The 21,459-nt window shown below is 36.9% G+C and overlaps 1 protein-coding gene across 4 annotated transcripts in view; it reads right to left on the reverse strand.

Annotated features, from left to right (window-relative positions):
* Positions 1-1,160: 1,160 nt before the first annotated feature.
* The window catches only part of PAWR (pro-apoptotic WT1 regulator), an 80,096-nt gene continuing 59,797 nt past the window's right edge, over positions 1,161-21,459 (reverse strand). For all 4 annotated transcript variants that reach the window (XM_064450088.1, XM_064450098.1, XM_064450080.1 and 1 more), the window contains exons 4-7: positions 18,636-18,670; positions 9,924-10,071; positions 8,379-8,483; positions 1,161-3,597 (exon numbers count right to left, since the gene is read on the reverse strand). In XM_064450088.1, coding sequence (XP_064306158.1) covers positions 3,511-3,597; positions 8,379-8,483; positions 9,924-10,071; positions 18,636-18,670 — 375 coding nt within the window. In that variant the 3' untranslated portion in view covers positions 1,161-3,510. The remainder of the gene's footprint in view (positions 3,598-8,378; positions 8,484-9,923; positions 10,072-18,635; positions 18,671-21,459) is intronic.

Raw genomic sequence — 21,459 nt, forward strand, 5'->3', positions numbered from 1 at the left:
TTTCAAAGCCAATCTAACACAGAAATAATTAACCTCTGAATAATAATTCGAATTAAATTCAAAGTAAATACAAATCTGGTAATTAACGATGAAAAATTTTGCTTTAAAATAGATAAAACACTCTTGCAAATGCAGACTGTACTCCTTCAGTTAATATATACATCAAGTAACACTGAACTTAAACATGGCGATTTATTATTTTTAAAAATGAAAAAAAATGAGCCATTGTGAATGTCCTTGTAAAATTCACCAACATTTAGATATGGTTTGATATGGTCTATTCCTTTTTAGGGAATAAATCCCACAAACAGTGCATATCATCAATGATAAAAAGTATTTCTGCAGAACTTTAAGCTTCGGCTCTGGATGTAGTATCTGTTTTCTATGCAACAGCATTTGACCACAACAGAAGTGTAATTCTGCATTATCAAAATAGGAATTATGTACTGTTAATTTTTAAAGTATCTTGAAAAAAATTGCCTTACTTGCTTTAGTCAATGGGAGTGCTTTTCTGTTTAGACTTCCTAGATGACCCAAGTTACCCAGAAACACAGACACTAGACCTAAGTGGTTTGATATGAATTTTAAGACATGAAAGCTCAGAAATCTCCAAGAGACTCACTGTTAAGTATTAACTTACAGTTAATATTGCATACTAATGCACCCCGCCCCACACCCTTGTAAATTAACTTAGCCTAGGTACATTAATACCCAGATTCATTCAGGAATCACATAGCTTTCCCACGTGTGGTGGGTTCCCACTTACAGCAGTCTCTCTGCTTTTCAATCACACAACTGAGAATGACTGAGGTGTTGGACTGGTGAGGACATGGGCATGGGTTAGTAAGTTGCTGGCGAGGTAGCCAGTTTAACACTTTAAGTCACCTAGGATAAACACTTATTCTATGTTTGAGCTTGACTATAAGGGAACCCTACTGAAATAAAAAGATAATGGCAAGTAACAACTAGACAATTATTAACATTCTACATAATACATCATTTTTCCTAGAGTCTACTAAACTTCTCCCAAGAGTCTGATAATGTAAGTGATAATGAATTGTTATTGACATACTTTTTTCCAAAAAGCCATCTAAATCTTCCAAAATGTCAGCAAATTGTTATGCTTCAAGATAAAAATTCCCACAAATTGTAAAACCATGAAGAGCTTTACATTTGTTTAATAACACACAAAAAACAGTAACGTCCTGAGGTACTTTATCTGTGAGTTCCCAGCAGTTCCTTTGTTCACATGTTCTGCCTGAAGCATTACTGGTTTCATGTATTTGGAAACTTCCCTTGCCAGTACCTCCTCAAGCTATGGTATCAGAAGTACTTCTGCCAAATACTCCTGTCAGCCAGAAGTCCAGGTTAAAAAAGAAATCCAAATTTTGGAATTTCTGCTGCTAAGTTTTAGTCAATACACCTGGAAACCAAGAAGAGGTAATATGGCAAGTAATTCTTGCTTATGTTCTTTGCTGTCGTTGTTCTTTGGTTTAAAATATGTGAAATACAGTTTATGAAATACCTCATTTACAACTTCATATTAATATCTGTGTGTTCTGCATTAACTCTTTAATGATGCTTCTATAGGTTTGACATCCCATGCTGTAAATGGTATGTGTATTTCCTACCTAGTACACAAAGAAGGAAATCAGATGTTCTTCCAGAGAGTGTTTCATATTTATTCAGAAGGCATACATCTCAACTGATTTTTTTAAATTTAATTTTTAATTTCATGAAACTGATAAATTAAGGGACTTCTTGCTGTTTGAATACATTAAAAGCAATATTCATTGGTATATATTGTAGTTCAGAGGGCCTATACAAACCCCCCATACCATTTAAACGGCATCCCATGGGATCTCATCCACTGTGAAGGAAAACATCAAGGCATCCTGGAATATAAGCATCTTGAAAAATACTTTAAAGCTTTGAAAAGTTCCTCCTCATTAGAATACATAAATGCAAAATAGCCTATCCTATATCCAAAACAATCCAAGGTGTAACAGTAATACCTGGAGTTGAAATTTAAGAAACTCTTACAGTTATTAAATAAACATTATGAAAACAACTGGCAAATCTGAAAAGGTGATAGTTATTACATATTAAAGTTGCCTTTAAGTTTTAAGGTAACAAAAACTATACGCATGCAACTTCTGACACCAAACTTCAAAATTGTCAAGAAAAAGCCTGGGCTCTTTGAAATGTTTTCATTTCTAGTGTCCCGACTCAAATGACATATATATTTATTCTGATCAGGAATGAAAAGTGTGCTGTATTAAGATGAAATACAGTACATCAAATTTCAGCCTAACAAGAACTTTAAGAGGAGAACTGTTATCTGAGGTCTGTGGTTAATGTAAAATGAAAATTTTATCTACTATCATGTTATAGAAGAATCAGTAGAGTCATAACTGCATTGTAACATCTAAACAGGCACTTTTTAAACACCTCGTTAGTTTAAAAACAAGGATAAAAGGGGTTTTTAAACCATTTGATGTTTCAAAAGGACACGAATTACTTGTATGCCTCTGTACTTTGTTATCTACAAAAATTTTCACCCAGCTTAAAAAGTTAAAAAACAAAACATCAAAAACTCATATTGGTTATGATCACTACAAATTTTAGGGTGACAGCTTTAAGTAGGAGAGTATTGCTAAAGTGTTTTTGCTAAAATGAAAGCTCCAGGCTTTGAGTTCTCAACACAGCAAACAAATTTACTGTCTGATAGCAAACTTGCATTTCATTGCTAAAGCAAAAGCTTTAAAATTAACTGCAGTGCACAATTTCAATATGATTCTAAGAACTCATTAATGCTGGTACCACAGGTGATTTATTGGGGGGGGGGGGGGTGGGGGGGGGTGGTTTTTTCTTCTTTTTTTTTTTTTTTTTTTTTCACTAAAATCTCCCCCTCCTGCCAGAATACTGTTACACAGGAAAAAAAATTGCTACTCTACTATCGTCAGTCTTTCAGATGTGGTAAAAACCCCCTCAACATACAAGAGTTTTAGAGCAAGTAATCAATCTGCAAAATGTTATACATTGGAATTAAGGCATCCACTTTACAGCTGTTTAAACAAAAAAGGAAATATTTCCCAAAATATATATTTTGGATCTGTGTAAACAAAGGTTCTATGCATTGCTTCCATTCATTTCAAAAATATACACCCATATGGACTGAAAGTGATATTGGTGCTATGAATTTTAAATTACTGTAATGTATCCAGATGTAATATGAAGATACAAAACCCAAATATTTTTGAACTTAGTATTTTGAAATATGTCAGAATTTTTAATTATGTGAAAAGAAAGCTAAAAATAAGCCCCAGATTTGATGCCATTTCATTGAATGAAGAAGAAAGTACTATGAAAATAAACATTCATCTGGTTTCCTAACAATAAATATAAAGATAGTTATTATAACATACTGCAACACAGGAAGTATTACTATATTGACCTTAACGTTCAATCAGTAGTTTTTATATCTTTCCTCATTGAGGCTTGAATCTTCTACCTTGTCAGCTGTCCAACAACTTTTAAGAGGGTTTTATTTTCTTGCTTCAATTGTTCATTTTCATCTTCTATATCATCTAGGTCCTGCGAAAGTAAAATGAAAAACAAACATTTCTCAGGACATAAATACAAGCTGTCAATTAGTAGCAGCAGGAATTTAGCATCTTAGCTCTGAAATAAAGAAGTTGTGGTTGGGAAGAATTAGTGTCACAGTAGCTACCCGCAAATCTGTTAAACCAGCTTTTTCCCAAGTATTACTTTAATTACCTGTAAAAACTTAAATATTATATTCCCGTGTACAAGCGCCTTTAAATGGAAACATATAATCAAAACTAAAGCTACAGCAGGAATTAATGCATCAAGAAACCAGAACAGGCATGATTATTTTATTGGTATACAGAGAGTGGATTACTCAGGTATTGCCTCTGCTCCCCAGAGTGTGCTTGTCTGCAACTACCCTGCTCATATATACACATCACTGGTTATTACTGCAAGACGACCTGCTTTGTGTTTTAAATTATGTACCAAAATTTTCCAAAAAAATGCCAGCCCTTTTTTTTTATTTGCTGTGAAAAAAAATTAAAAGGTGTTCTGTAACTTCTGTCTAAACTGCTACTAATAGAACAGTTAGCATATACAGTAATAATGGGTGCTTAAAATAGATTGCTCCCACCCCAAATATTCATCCCTCTTCCACCAATTACCGCATTTACTCACTTCCCATTTCACTTCTTCACTTCCCACCAAGTCTTTTCAAGCCTTTGAAATGAAAACCAGTTACCTCAGCTGTTTAATGTAAGCATTACTTTGGTAAAAATAATTTTAGTATTTAAAAAAATAAATAAACAGAATGAGAACAAACAATGAAGAAACAGAAGAGTGACCTCAAGAACAGCATTTTAAGGAGGAAAATGGAAGGCAGGCAAAGGATGAAGAACCATGATTCTCGTTAGAGATCTTAGATGCCTTTTGACTGAAGTCTGCAAAACCCTCCTGTTGCCACGCTAGGTTAAACATAAAACAGCAGTAGGGAAAAGATTTTCTCTCTCTTGTTCCTTTAAGTTGTTAGGCAATGTTTGACATACAGAGTCTATTTTCTTGTTTCTTTTTAGTGGGGTCATTCCAGAAGTGCATGCTAGAGATGTTGCGTTTATTTGGTATCATGATTTTTAAAGGCCTCTTCTGTTTGCCAAGCCAAAATCCATACCACAATAACGTCACAGTGATTTTTTTTTTTTTTTTTTTTTTTTTTTGCAATGTGGAATCAAGAAATCATCATCAGAAATTCCTCTTTTCCTCACGGAAGTAACACTGCACCACAGTACAAATGGCTTCCAGGAACAGCATTTGACCACTCCAATATAACAGATACAAGTGACTTAAAGAAACAGGGAAAGTTTTGATGGATAGCTACTATAGAAAGTTTACTATGTAACTGTGAGGAACACACATTGTTTTTTCTCTTGTGCAGTTAGGATCAGTAATCAGATGGAAGGGACAGCATTTTTTTAAAAAATTGGTTGTTTGGGGTTTTTTAGTTCAGTATTCATAATCCTGTGTTTGACCTTGTGGTTAACCTAGCCATCAGATGCCTCAATTAAAGCTTACCTAAAAGCCTTCTGTTTAAAATACTTGTAATTTACTCAAAATAAAATATTAAAGGTTTGTGAAAGATTTATGCTGCAAAAATAACACTCCAAAGATTACTACAAGTAAGAGTTCCTTGAATATGAGCCAGGAAGAATAACTATTGCAGTTTAAATACATACAGAAACCATGGACCGAGAGATGCAGATGTTTTTTGCCACTCTGAAATTTAAAGTTTCATATTAAAAATTACAACAGTAATGTATGCTTACTAGTAAAAAAGATGCAACAGCAGGAAAGCTTGGGCTTCACATACCAAAGGAACCCATAACTACACAACTGACACTAACTGGATTATAAATCCTCGCTGACAGACTTTCTCCAAACACACATTTAACGACAATGACATCTTAGTGAGGTCAGAGATGACCAAGTGTAAGCTACTTGACAGTTGAACTTAGCCTATAAATATTTAAATGCCTTGAGATGCCTTTCCCTTCAGATGTTTGAGGTTTTTATGAAGCAATTACCCCTTTCTTACATAAGATGTGACAGACATACTTTTAATGGCCAACGTACTGGAGTGAAAGAATGCCATTTATGGCAGAAAGCCTTTTCTGTTTCTCAATATAAACGCAGCTCATGTTCTTAAAGTATCTTTGTGATGTACTGACCAATCTTAGTAAAATTATATTATTCCGTTAAATAAATACATTTATTTAAAATGAGAAAAAGTCTGCCAAGCTTTCAGGAGTCTTAGAAAAAGTTTTTCATGTGTAACACAAGATCTTTGCCAATGGAGGATGCATCCATGGTTAAGAATTGACTGCAACTTCTAGAATTAGAATTTCTTTAAATATGAGGGCTGAGCAGTCAGAAAGCTATGCAATAAAATGGCATTTTAAAAAGTTATTTAGGTTCTTTGACTTGAAATTCTTTCCATGTCTGTACAACCTAACATGCAATAACTGCACATTTTGATAAATAGAAAAGATGGAGAATACACCATGAATGCATAGATGGTCAAATTTAAAGACGCCTATTTAGGTTACCTACCAGCAAAACATTTTAAAGAGAACTCTGCGTAAGCTCACTAAGTAAAGTTTACTCCTCAGGACATCCTTTTGTCTGAGGAGGAGGCTGAAGGTCACAACTGTTCTTCCACGCAAAGCATCCAATCCAGGTGCCAGGTCTACAGAGTAACATTCCATGAAGACCAGGGTGCTGGCTCTTGTGATCTCAGTTATGATAATAAACCTTAGGCAAATGTGACTGCGCTGATAACCTCCATAACCTTGTATCACATGAATGATGCAGTATTTCTGTAGCTTTTCTTAATATTCTAAAGCTTTCCTCTTTCTAAATCCACACGGATAGCCAATATAGGAGTCATAAATCCAAGAGCTATTCAAAAAGAAAGCAAAACTGCATCTGTTTTAATGGAAGCATCACCTGTGTCACAGGATCAAACTTTTCTAAGATGACAAATCATTAAGCTGGTTATAAAGTCAAAAGGCAGCTATTTCATCATTAAGAAAACCCCAAGTGATGCAAATGTAAATAACCTGCAGTGCAATTAAGCTAACAGGCAATGTCACAGCTATGGTAAATGCTGATCTGATAGAGGAAAAAAATAAGAAAGCATTCTTTTCTGCATTTGAGAGAGGCTACCTAGGGAGCACCAATAAGGTGGGCTTTGTAATACCTCATGGAACTGTAGTTTTAGTAATTTTGTAATAAAGAGGTTTTTGAAAGGCCTATATTCTATGTTTTCTTTCCACACAACAATCAGAAATTTCCATCACACTTCAACACAGGGAAGGCACAGGCACTGCTTGACTTCCCTGCAGATTTCCAGATGGTTTCTAGTCAGACACTCGATAGATTTAATTTAGGATATCATACTTCAAATATAGCAGAAAAAAACATTGTTTCCGGAACAGCAAACCTTGCAAACAGTCGTGGTCCTAAAACACAAGCTTTCAGTAACTTAGGGTCTTTTAATTTGTTCTGTTTAACCTCTGAGTCAGGTGTGTCCAGCAGTCTTAAGTAGCTTTGCCATCCATTATGTAGAAGGAATTAACACTTGCCTTGACTGTAATAAGGTCACCAGCTTAGATGTGACAAGATTATTTGCAGAATGGAAGAATGGCACTAAGACCAATTCTCCAACTGAAATAGAAATCTCTCCAAAACAGACAATATTTCATTTACCCTACAAATTTACTTCCAACTTTCTTTATTAAAAAAACCAAAAGATATATGTTTCCAAATAATCTCAACTACTTTAGTCCTCTATATTAGCTGGCAAACTTTTGTCATCCTCCTTTGCTACAAATGAATAGTGCACAGTTTGCCACTATGCACATAGAGTTATTGCCTCCCTTCACTAGTGGATTGACCAAAGCCAGTTCTGAATTTTTATGGGAATGTCTGCACAGGACCAGTAGAAGCATATTTCTCTCATACATCCAGGCTCTGCACCTCAGCCAGAAGTTCAAGATGAGGTCACTAATCCATTCTATGAAAGAGTTCCAGTCTGCCCTTAAAACTGGGACTTGTTTAATTTGGTGTCTTCTATCAACTTTAAAATTTCTCATCCTGTCCCATTCCCAAGCACATCTCAACCCTTCTACACCCTCTTCTCCTGCCTACACACCTTGCTTAAGTGATGCTAGCCCAAGTTTCTTGCCCCCATCTTGTTCTGCCTTTAACCTTGCGGATCAACAGTAAAGAGCGTATGTGTCAGAATATAAAGCACTTACTCCCAAATCTTTCTAAGATCATCTAACCTATTATTAGTAATTAAGTATTAGTATTACATAAGTAATTGGGTATTAGCAATTAAGCTGACTAAAACAAAATTAAATTAATAATTACTTTGTCTAACAGAAGTCCTGAGTAACAATTTATTGAGAAAACCATCAAAAACCCAACTTAATTATTTCCTGGTGTGCTACGTACAGGATTTGGAGAGAAGAGGCAGTAGAGAACTCTTGTTTTTATAACCTTGTTCTACAAGCACTTACAGCAACAAGAGATTCAGGTACTCCAATAACACATAGCTCATGGAAGTTAATCATGACAAACAGAAGTCACCTGGAAAAATGTAACTTATTGACATGCCTTCTTGAAAAGTTACACAAATACAAAAAACATCCCCACAATTAATTCTCTTCTGACCTTGCCCAGTGGGTGCAGGTGGCTGAATAAGAGTATAGAGAATGCAGAGACTTTTATCTCTTTATATGGCGCTGTATAAGAAAGTATGTGCTTACTCTGCTTAATAGATCAATTTCTTCCTTCAGCTTTCCAATTAGTTCCTCTTTGTCCTGTGTCATTTTCAGCAATCTTGCATTTTCCTGTCTCTCCTTCGCAAGTTCCTAAAAACAGAATACGCAACGAAGTTTGAAACGTAATTTTTAGTTTTAAGAGACAATTTTAAGTTATTACCATTTAAAACAAACGCACAAAGGAGAAAAACCAACACACACTTACCTATAATTCCTTTTCTACAGCAAGTAAAACCCACATCTTCAAACCCTTACACTTCAAGGAGCTACAGAATCTCATCTGAGAAAGTATTTTACCCACAGCAAACCTGTGTGATAGCTCTGATTCCAGAGATAATGTTTTAATTAATATTTAAATTAAGCATAAACCCAAAATTGGATAGGGGCCCAAAACAGAAGTAAATAAATGTAAAGCATTAGCTTCCAAATTTGTTATATTGGGAGGGTTATTCCTTTTTTACTGTTGTTTTGTTTGGGGTTTTTTTTGTTGGTTGGGGTTTTTTTTGTTGTTTATTTGCTTTGTTTGGGGTTTGGAGGTGGCAGGTTTATCCTACCGTTAGAAAGGAATGAAGACTCACTGTTAGATCTGTGGGCCTGACCATGTGAAAAAATTAAAAGGTTCATTAGGAATTCAGTAAATCAGAGTTCAAGGTGCTAAAAGAAAGCCCCTAAATCCTCCTCTATTTTCTGTGTTACTGGCATTTTAATTATTTCAGAATGAAGTTGATTTGAAAGGGAGGGTTATGGTGTACTTCACTCATATCAGGCTTCCCAAGTCTTTAAAAAAAAAAAAATCTACAAAATATGCTTTTTTTGAAAGGATTAAAATGAAGACCTATTCAAATGGTGTTTACTCAGTAACTTTCATCCATATGACTTCAAGGATATTTGGCAAGTTACCCACAAAAATACACTTCAGAGGAAGATGGAGAAGCCAGTAATAGATTACACAGATGACAGTATTTACCAAAATATTGTTTTAGGTGAAAATCTCAGCTTTAACATTATTACATTTTCCCAGAATTGACTATATGAAGAATGTCTGAACTAATACAAAACTTTGTTTCAAATATATATTTGAAATATTTAAAACTTTAATGAATAACTGGATAGCAATCACATTTTATATTTCAGTGCATTAAAAAAAATCCAAAACAAGAAGTAGATCAAGAGCAGGCTTGCTAATTTTCTGAACAGCCAGTGAGCCCCTCCTTCCCAAGTTATGTGCCCTGTATTGGTGTGTCACGAGGTACATACAAGAAAGACGCAGAGCACTGCTGGCTCTTTAAGTGTATGGATCTTCACCTCAACTATTTCTCACTTACATACCAAATGAAAACTAAACATCTGTGATTAGAAAGTTGACATTCTTCTCTGTCAGTCTGACTCTTCATATATCTAATAGACATAACTTTGTGTACTTCAGGCATTTAGCATCACTTCTATATATTTCACTTGTAAATTTCCCCATGGAGTTTCAAAGGTATTTTATTTCAGATGTATGCTATGCAGACATTGGTTGGTACTCACCCTTTCAAGTTCCTCAATCCTCTTTTCCAAAGTGTTACTTGCTACAGAACTGCCAGAAGAATTTGCATCCCTGCTGTATCTGCTGTAAGTTGTCCTGTCTGTTCGGGAATATCTATTTGGAGCATCATCATCTGCTGCATTAGCTGTGCTACAAAGGCAAAGAGCAAAGCAGACACCTACTTATACATTTAACAAAACTGAAATGATAGAAATAAGAAGTGCTTTCCAAAGCACTCAATAGATCAGTCAAACTGCAGAGAACTTACTTCACAGCTCTTATGTTGCTGAGAACTCACTAAACTCTCTGCCTCAGGGAGTCAAATCCTTGGATAATGCAGCTCTCATCACATAGCTAATCAACTTTAAACGCATACTTATCCTATTTTATTGTTAAATATTTAAAAATTTTATGATCTGTGCACATTAAAAACCAAGCTAAACAATTTATTTTAAAAAGTTAAGTAGCGCTATGGAGTTGAAATCAAGCATCTTTTTAAATAGATAGAAAGATAAAAGATGAAAAATAAGTGTATGTCTAAAAACGTAAGAAGCTTACACATATCAACTGACTTTTCAGGAACTATGGACATGGCCTGTAAGGAACTGGAAAGCAAACCAGAGTGAGAAAGTGATATGGCCCAACATATTAGTTTTATACCATTTCCAAATATTTTACTTCAGAACTTGAATACACAGCAGTTTGTCATAGCTCAGTTGGTAGGCACTCACTTATTAACTGATGATATGTTTTTGCTTTAGTGATTTTAACGAATAGACACATGATCTGCAATGGAATCTTAACAGATAAGCACTGCAAGTGCACATAAACTAGCTTTAAAAAAAGCTTATGGGTTCTTCACTGTGATTGCTATGTACAAAACCAGTGCTATTTTAAAAATACACATATTCAAAGTCACAGGCTTAACAGTGCTTTTCACAGAGCTATTTTCTTCCTAACAGCATTGTTATTTACCTTCAATGTAGACTCTAATGAATAATCAAGAGCAGCAGAGAGAGTGCCCTGGGACCAGGCAGAGAAATACAGATCTCCCACTCCCCAGTCTACCAAAACCACATTTAACTCTGAAACTATACAGCTAAACAGCCAAAACCAAATCAAACAGGGGGTAGAGAGGAAAAAAAAAAAAAAAAAAACCCACACAACCCCAAACAACCCACACCAAACCCAAAACCCTTATTCAGTCCTCACCAGGAGAACTCGAATGTAGACACTCAAAAGCCATCCAGACATGGTCCTGTGCAACCAGCTCTAGGTGGCCCTGGTGGGACAAGATGCTCTCCAGAGGTCCGTCCCTTCCAACCTCAACCAATCTGTGGTTATGTGAAATCAGACAGCTGAAATATGTACACAATGGTTTTCTAGAACACTTAGCAGAAGAATGAAAAGCACTATGAGTATCCCTGCAACATTTCCCTTAAAACATAGATGAGTATATGATCAATGTGTTCATTTAACAGTTTTGCACTTCACAACTCTAGAAATCCCCTGCTGACAATGTGCAAATCTAGACGGATACAGTGCAAATGAAAAGCAGGAGTATCTGGCAAACGGATGCCTTTTCATGGATATAAATATTGGTTTGCTCCAGTATGTGTGAAGTTTCCAAGGCACACTGACACAATTGTAAGGAATTTTGTAGCTTAATGTTATTACCATATTTAGCACTGTTTATTCTTCATCTAGAAGAGTTTTTTTAAAACATTTCTAGGACCGGATACGCATGTTGCAACACAACATAAGAGAAATATTTTAGTTTAACTCTATAAATTCTAGATTATTTAGCTTTCTGAAAGACATGTTGCTTCATGCTGTTAATGTCACAAGGATAGACCACACAAAAAAGGCTCAATTTTTCATCACTCAAAAATGAACCCTTTTGCCAATATACTGGAGTATCTCAACTCAGCTCCAGTGAGTGATACTGGCAAATGCTCCTACAAGAAAGTCAGAAGAAAGGATGCCTAGATAGGATGGGTTTCATTAATACTGAAAATTAAGACATTTTCTGTATTTTCCCTGAAAGTCACACTCAAATTTCCTCATCTATTCCCCTGGAAGCAGGCCCTACTGAACACATTCCTTTTCCATATCAGCAAGTACAAGGGACAGATCATGAAAACTTCTAGGAAATGGGACTAAAAAAAAAAAAAATTTATGGAGGCATTAGTCCATCTTAGTCTGTGACCTAACACACAGAATGTGACAGATACAAAGTTCATTATTTGGGCTGTTATAACCAACGTGCAGTACTCAGCAACCACAAAAAAGGTACCATCCCAGACACAGTAGACCCATCTTTCACACAGCATGTTACTCTAGTTTTCAGATACAATGTCACTTTTTGAGCCTTTAACAAGACAGAAAACTTACCTAGAATAACAATATCACTGAACTTGGTGTCTATGCTTTACTAAGAGAAAATACCTATCAACCAGCCCCAATAAAGCTATCTCTATGGAAATAAACCTGTATGTATGTACGTGTGGATATATACACACACTTATCTATACATATATATTTATAAATATGTAACAACAATACTAATAATAATAATAATAATGAAGATAATCTGCCCAAACTGAAGAGCTTTGCATGCTACTAAGAATACAAATTGGGTTTATGTCTTCTTTTGGAAGAGGGCAGTAAAAGTGCATGCATGTGACAGCAGAACTCCATTTAGTTTGAGACTGCAACTGAAACCATTCTTTTCTTCTTCCACTTTCTAACTGAATAAAGGTTTACAAATGCTTGTAACTTGGAAGTTGCTGGAATCTCACAAGAGGTATGAAAGAAAAGAAAGCCTATTGTCAGTAGATGTACATTGGGTAAAAGTGGTCATTAGCACCAGCAGAAAAAAGTAGGGGTCCGGCAAGTTGAAAAAAATTAGGGTCACTGCTCAAGAATGCAATTCAAAATGTATTCCACTTTTTAGCATTCAAGTAACTCATGCATGTGACTGTTTCAACACTTGCAGTTGAAACACCTAGCCACGGGCTATGGCTGCAGGAAACAGTATTTTTAAAATTAGTTTTCAAGCAGACTCCCAGATTGTATTTGTAGCCGTATGTACACTAGATTAGCATGCCCACACGGACAGTAGCAAATGAGAATACATCTGGATAGAAACATTCCTCACTACTGCTTCAAAATGGCATGTTCGACAAGATGTTTAACAAAATTCAACTTGTTATTCAATCAGCCTACTAACAATCAGCCACTATGAAACCCTCATTTTAAATGTGTCTTTCTGTACTAGAACACCCAAACAGAAAACATTTTTGCAACTTGAGGAGACTTGCTTTTCTAAGTTTTTTTCTGGCTGTACTTAAATAAAAACCATATAGCGAAATCAACATGCATCGCAGTTTGACTACTCTTACACAGAAGCAAATGTTTTGTTTCAGAATGATGTTCTAGTTAAAATCACTTCTTCATAAAGGGGCAGGTTTAACAGCAATATTACAGAGAGGTGGAATAAATCTTGCTCCTTCCAAGCCCTCTTTGGTTCTCTCAATGTTTTCCTGAAGCACTCTCCAAATTACAACTTTATCCAATTAAAATCACGCAGTCAAAACCAGATTTCATTGCTTTCAACTAGAACACATTTATTTTCACTCCCAGAATCTTGTAACTATACTTGATGTGGAAACTCCTAATTATGTCACTGAAATTCAGTCAGTTGCTAACAGCTTCTTTCAAAGAATATGCAAAAGACAATATTTCTAAATAGGCCACCTTGGACTTCTGTGATTTTGGACTGCTTAAGCCAAGTCCATGGCTTTCACAGCTGAGCCAAGTAAAGGCAGTCTTGTCTTCTCTACAGCTGCACATTCCTAGTCTCCACTTTTCCTGGCTCTGGCCTTCAGGTGACCAAGCAGGAAATGATTCAAGGAGCTGATGCAGCGATCTAGCAGCCCAGCAAAGAAAGCCATCAACTTTCAGCCACAGTGGCTCCCTGAAGCATCAACCTGTCCAGCTGCATGAGCACTGGCACAAGGAACAGGGAGGAACTGCAGCTGGCTCAACATAGACCTTCAAAAACTTCTGTAGAAATAAACTCTAAGTGTCTCTGCCTTCTCATAACACCAGCATTGGCTGAAAAGGAAATACAAAAATCAAGAAAAGCACCTTGAGTCACTCATTTTAAGTGTTCATACCTGCACAGTAGTGGTCCTACTGTAACAAGCCAGATGAGATGGTGCTTCAACAGCCAACCCTCGCTGCAAAACTCCCAAACACAAGCAAGTAAGCAAGTCTGGGCATAGTGTTATGAAATAGTATTTTGCAGCTGTATTTTTTTGAATTAGTGAGACCAAAATTACTATGATGGTACGTATATTGTTATAATTTAAGCTCTGTAGTAATCTCAAAACACCAAGCGTGAGAATTTCAGCAGGGCTTTAACATTTCCTTCACAGTATTTCAGTGACTGCTCTTGAAGCACTAGCTTCTCTCCTGCTGATCTCTTCTTCCTTAATTATTTTTCAACTCTTGCATGAATGTTGAACTTGAGTACAACATTGCCTTTAGAACTAGTGGCCAAGGGTCTGTCTCTGCCTGTTGGGTTCCATGTTAGTGTGCTGTACTATCCTAAAACAGGGGGAAAAAACCCTCTGACGTTTTGTCTGGAAGCCATAAAGCCATACTATATTGCATTCATGTCTACTAATAAACAAACTTAAAAGTGGAACACACCCCTGAACCACTAAGAGATTTTAATCTAACTCTTTCTGTAAACTGATCCAGCTTGACCTGTCTGATCCATAAACCATACAAAAAAATCTTATTTTAAATCCTGATTTGCAAGGTTTTCTTTTCAATTTATGACTTTTCTAAAAAAGAGGCTAAATTGGTTCAGAAGCTAGTAGACCGTTGTAAAAACAAGCTGCTAGAACAAATTCTCTGTATTTATTCCTATGTCCACATACATCTTGATTTACTGTTACTTGCAAACTTTAAGTTCACAGAATGCAAGAGAAACATAATTCATGTTTACATGTAGATTACCCTCAAATATTTCAATAAACATTATACACTTTGTCATTCTCTTGTTTAAGAAGTCAGTGATGACACCAACTATCCTGAGAGCAGTCTTGAATCAGAAAAACATTTTTACTAATGGCATCATGCTTGTTGCTTTAAAATAACTACTCACATAGCAGCACAACAAGTGGTAGACCCAGTTAACAGTAACAGAATTTCGGAATGGCCAAGATGAGGCATATCACATGAAGAAAAGCTTAGGGAGGAATGAAAGATGAGCAAGTTGATTTGGGCTGTTACCACTGAAGGATACCTACACATTTTAATCACATGAAGCTCACAGTCAGGACGGACGGCTGGTTGCAACTCCCAAATATGCTCATGAACAAGCCTTGTGGCCTTTATATCAACATGACCTTGAAGATTCTGGTCATGTTTTTAATAGATCTTGCAGTACTACTCCAGATCACAACAGGACCATCACTTTCTTTTGAAAATACTTTATGTGGTGAATCATGCAACTACGAAGGAACGCCTACACAAACTTTTGGGGTGCAAGCCTGAAAATTTTTGAAGTAAATTGAGAAGACAGACTACAATTAAGATCCTCATCCCAAACTTTTGTTTACTTTACTGCATAAGGAGACGAGCTCAGTTTGTCCAAGTCAGCCAGAACAGAAGTAGAATAACACAACAGCAGCCAGCACATTCATTTGTAAACATGTCTTCCAGTCAATGGGCACTCAAGCAGGTTTCTCAGCAATGTCATATAAATGTTTAACCATGGATTGCTGCATCCATATAAGGCAAAGCAGCCAGTGTGTCTGATTAAATGGGTGTAAAATCTGTGCAATTCCTTGAGCCCTGGAACATACTGAGAGAACAGCAATTCCATGAACCAGGAGGCTGCATGTCTCAATGCAGACATGAAAACAGCTATATGGGAAGGGAAAGGGAAGGTACTGGAAGCCCAGGACAGTATCAACACCCCAGGACTAGAAGTCAGAAGAGGACAGAGGATGGAGACAAAACAGGGTTAAAAACCAAAGACAGAAAAATATCAAAAAGAAGATTAGGACCTCAATGGTTAAATTTAACCATTGAGGTCCGAACCCTAAATTGAGGATGTAGGAGAAAGGGGGAGAGAAAGGAAAGGGTGCCTAACTGGGCTAGGAAATGGAAACCAGTGAAGTGAAGAAAAATGCTGAGATGAAAAGATGTCACTTCTGATGAGGAACAACTGGAGAAAAGAAAAGATAAGGAGCAAGAGTAGTAAAGACAGGGGGAAATGACCTGAAAATTTCTGATAAATAATGCATTCTTCCCGGAGCAGGGAGTCTGTAACAGAGCCCAAGCAATTAGGCAAACATTATCTTTTTACTTTTGCTGTCATATGCGTGTAAAGGTTACTAGCAGTCTCTTTTCCCCACTCACAAAGTACTGACCACCTGTTGTCAGAGTAGCACAAACAACAGTTTCAAATGGGATGTCAAAGTGGTTGCCCTATGTGAGAACATGGTTTGCTCTCAATGTGCTTTGAAAACCTAAGGGAGTGCACCCAAAACTGTTAAAAGCACGTTACGTTGAACATATTTGAGCCTTCAAGGAGCTTATGGTCTCAATTTAACCTTTTGGCATTCACATTCCAGTACCAGGTGTAATCACAGACTGGCATTTTTGGTTTTCACCTAACTTGTGCTGTATTTGGGACATAAGCGAGATCTCTACCACAGTGAATGAGAATTACCGTAGAAGAGGTAGTTTCCTCTAGGACCTTCCCATACTGCAGATGTTGGTAAGGGGCAAACAAGCCAAACATTGCCAGAACAGAAGAGGACTATGGTCCCGACTCCTTCCTTTAGCATTCATACCAGAAAGCGAAGCCACTGGGAGCCACACTTTGTTCAAGTACTCTTACCTGAAAAATCACGTGGGAGGAGGGTAGAAATTTTCAAATATAGAGGAAAATCAATAGATACTGTTAACTCTAAACACAGGGGGCACTGAATCTTTATCCATAAAATATCAGCTACTGTATACCTCATGGAAATACAGTTAGACTATCAGCATTTGTGAGCACTGGGCACTGTGCTGACTTCACAGGAAAGTAATCCTTTGTTTTCAACATGAGGTTTGAAGACTAAGCAATGAGTAAGATAGATGGCAACATACATAAAGTATTGAGCAGGAGCTCACAGCAAGTCAGATTCCTCCTGAATGTGATGCCAGTCCTGAGGGAGAAAGTTCACAAAGAATGTACATCCTACGTACAACTAAAGCTGTCTGAACAAAGACTGCACAAGAAAGTCTTCTTTTAGCATTTTCTAGCTTTGAAGTTTCCTATTTTTGCAAGGCTAATCAGAAGAATTATCTTATTTTCAAATAAACTACAAATGTGATTGCGTAAACTATTTATTAACACCACACACAACACCAGGTTTTTGCAAGCGAGTGAGGATATACGGAGTAAATATATGGTTTATGAAAAGCCACAAAGCACTATGACACACACCACTAAGTATTCGGCAAATACAAATAGAAATGAAGTTCTGCACAAGGACTGAAGAGGAAGTGGAGACTGAACTAAAATGTGTTTGATTAATAAGGAAGTAATCATGAATTTGTATAGTTATTAAGGTTGTGTCAGTAAGTCCACCCATTCTGCAATGACAAAGTGATTTAAAAAAACCATACAGCAATAAAATGCATTACTCAACTAGGTTTATGAGAACCCAGTAATATAAATATAAAAGACAGCACCACGCTAAGAAATCTAAAATGTAACAGGGTAGGTTATTATTTTTTACACTGAGGGTGGTGGGACACTGGAACAGGTTGCCCACAGAAGTTGTGGATGCCCCATCATTGGAAGTGTTCAAGGGCAGGTTGCGTGGGGCTTTGATCAACCTAATTTAGTGAAAGATGCCCCTGCCCATGGCAGGGGGCTTGGACTAGATGATCTTTGAAGGTCCCTTCCAACACAAACTATTCTATGATTCTACAGGTGAACAAGTCTGAGGAGTGGAAAATATACCAGTGAAGACTACATAATTGTAGGTGCTCTTTGCAGTTACTTCTACAGCCAGGATATATATACACAGATTAATTAACCACCTACACATTTTACCTGAGTAAAGGATATCTAAATGAAAACACATTCAATGTGACAAACAAAAATATGTTTACCCAAATGCCTTGTCTCAGCTGACGTACTTTACTTGAGTAATGATCAGAGTAACACTTGACTCAAATACAAACCAGTAACAATAAGGACATGCTGCATGTGGGCAGCATCCCCTACAACTGAGACAGTAGTATGACAAAACCACAGAAATTTCTTTCAGTATTACTGTGGAGAGCAACAAAATTATCTTCCTGTATTAAACTTCAGAAGATGGTGTTTCATAAATTATCTGTGAAAATACTGGCTCCTAGGTAATGTGTAGTCAAGTTAGACATTTGCTTGGAAAACTGTTCTGCACTAGTAAGACCCAGCAAAATACTAGCCAAATTTATTTTTAAATAATAGTAACGTAATAGAGGGGTTTGGATAAGTTTGCTGCATCTCTCAAGTCTTTATCCCAAAATCAGGCTATGTATCTACAGTAGCAGTATGATGGCCTCTACTACACCCATCCATTTAATCAGCTTTATTTCTGGCAGAGCTATATATGTGGAGAGATATATTGTGTACAAACATATCATACCTTTTATACCTGCTTGAAACCATCCTGGAGGAGTCCTAAAAGAAACAGAAAGGAAAAACTAATTAACATTTCTCCTGTATATGTACTTCCAAAATACTTTATCACTCCACTGAAAATGAAGCCTGCAGTTAAGAGCAGGAGAAACAGCTGCGGTACAACTCAATTTCACACTGTTTTGCTGTCAGGAATAGTCAGAATACCAGGATTGTCGTCACCACGTTACTGCTTCTGAACATCAGCTCAGAACCCTTAAACAACAGCTTCTGGTTACATCTTAAAACTGGATGCACTATACTCCATCTCCCACCATCCAGAACATGCAGCTTACCAAAACAGGATACATCCTGCCACCAATACACCTTTCCTACCACTACCGATACAGAAACACTTGCGCACTTTGATAGCTGTTCATCTACTTGTCCAAGAGCAGCACAGCAAAACTGTTCCAATTCTTCGGCACCACTGCTGTCCTTCTGGACAGAACAAAAACCAAAACCAGCAAGTAGTACAGGGTTAAGACCCAAATCAATTTATTACTTATCAGCTGGGACATGGTAACTACAGGCATGCTCTTTGCCATGCTAACCCAGGTGTTGCAACCTCCATGAGAAAACACATTTTAAATAACAGCACGCATTTCAAACAAGTTCAATGGTGCAAAAACTATGCATCTGGCCCTTCAAAGATACATACATGGATTACTTGCAGATTACAAGTCTTACCGTAATTTTCCTAGCTTAAGGTAAGAACTTCATTATTTTTCTGATTCCCACAATGCAGTAAGAAGTAGTTTTCCCTAAGACTATGTTTTGTTTGGGGTTTGTTGGGTTGGGTTTGTTGGTGTTTTTTTTAATTTGAAAAAAAAAAAAATCCATTATGCTTTTGTTCTAGCTCTGTAAAATGGAAATGGAAACGAAAGGAAGAGTGGGCAAAAGGGCTAATTTATTTTTACATCATCCCTGAAAAAACATCAATGCAGTATGTACAAATAAGAAAACCTGAAACAATGTATTTGCATCAATAGTGCTATGCTTGTACCTTCTCAATATCAGTCTCATTACATAGGAAAATTAAGGCATGTTTCAACTGGTAAATGATTGCTCAGATTAGACAGGGTAAATCCACAAGTATTTTTTAGGATGTTGTAAGAAGAACATGAACCAATTATTTTATTAATCATAGACAAAACTCCCCCCAGCATCAACAAATATTAGGTAAAAAGTCAGGAAAGAACATTTAAGGACTTAACGAACTGAACAATTGTCTTTACCAGAAAAAAATAATGTCATAGCGTGAAATTCTGTCTATTTATGATGCTAACTGCAGACAAAGGAGTAAATGAGTTCTCAAACCAAGATGCAAGAGAAATTCCATCCACACTGAAAATCCTACAAAACATTACACTGTCTTCACTGATCGGTGTATTAATGTCTTTGTAAGTAACAAAACAAGCTAAAACATAGGATTAAAAATTATTTTATTCTAGAAAATACAGTTGACAAAAATATTTGTGTTACAGAAACAAAACTTTATCTTAAAGTGCATTTTATGTTATGAAGCATTTTCAACTTCTGCAATATGTGCTACACTTTCATTAATATAAGCAGAAGAACAGTATTCAACAAAGTTAAGTCATGGGAATTATTTGAAGAAACCCACAAAGTGGTGTAAAATCACTGTTTTAACACTGATACCTTTTATCATTGATGACAGCATCTGAGAAGTAGCAACTCACAGCTATGAAAGAGCAACCTAATTTCATCTCTAAAAGGGCAAGGAAACAGAGTTTTAAATTATACCAACACTATTTTTAACGTTTACAAGGGTACCTTATCTTTGAAAGGTCATGGCAGTAGGGGGAGGTTTGTGAGGACTGGAAGGAAATAAATGTCACTCCTCTCTTCAAGAAGGAAGATCCAGGGAACTACAGGCCAGACCTTACCTCATTCCCTGAGTAGGTGATGGAACAAATCCTGAAGGACAAGAAGGTGAAATCACCATGGATATATGAAGGGGAAATCATGCCTGGCTGATCTGACAGCCTTCTACAAGGACATGATTGGCTCAGTGGATGAAGGGAGAGCAGGTGATGCTTATCTTGATTTTAACAAGGCTTTCAACACCTTCCCACACAATATATGTATAGGCAAACTGTTGAAATATGGACCAGGTAAGTAGACTGTAGGGTGCAACAGAAAGTGGCTAGACTCCCGGACTCAAAGGGTTATGAACAGCAGCATGAAGTCCATCTGGATGCCAGTCACTAGTGGGGATTGATACAGGGGCCAGTACTGTTTAACATCTTCATTAATGGCCTGGATGATGGGACAAAGTGCACCTTGAGCAAGTTTGCAGACTACACAAAACTTGGACGAGCGGTTAATAATATATCAGATGGCTCTTGTGCCAGGCAGAGGGACACTGACAGGCTGGAAAATGACCTAACAGAGACCTCATGAAGTTCAAAAAAGGGAAATGCGAAGTCTTGCACCTAGGGAAGAATAACCCCAAGTACCAGCACATGCTGTGGAACAGTTGGAAAGCTGCTGTGCAGAAAAGGACTTGGGAGTCCTGGTGGACACCAAGATGAACATGAGCCATCAATGTGCCCCTGCAGCAAAGACGACCAATGGCACCCTCCTGATGCATTGCCAGCAAGTCAAGGGAGGTGATCCTTCCCCTCCGCTCAGCCCTGGTGAGACCACAGCTGGAGCACTGGGTCCAGTTCTGGGCTTCTCAGTATGAGAAAGACATAACAGAGACACTCCAGTGAAGGGCCACACCAACGATTAAAGGTTTGGAGCATCTGACACATGAGGAGAAG

The sequence above is a fragment of the Phalacrocorax carbo genome, chromosome 1 (genome assembly GCF_963921805.1).
Source record: "Phalacrocorax carbo chromosome 1, bPhaCar2.1, whole genome shotgun sequence".
Classification (NCBI taxonomy): domain Eukaryota; kingdom Metazoa; phylum Chordata; class Aves; order Suliformes; family Phalacrocoracidae; genus Phalacrocorax; species Phalacrocorax carbo.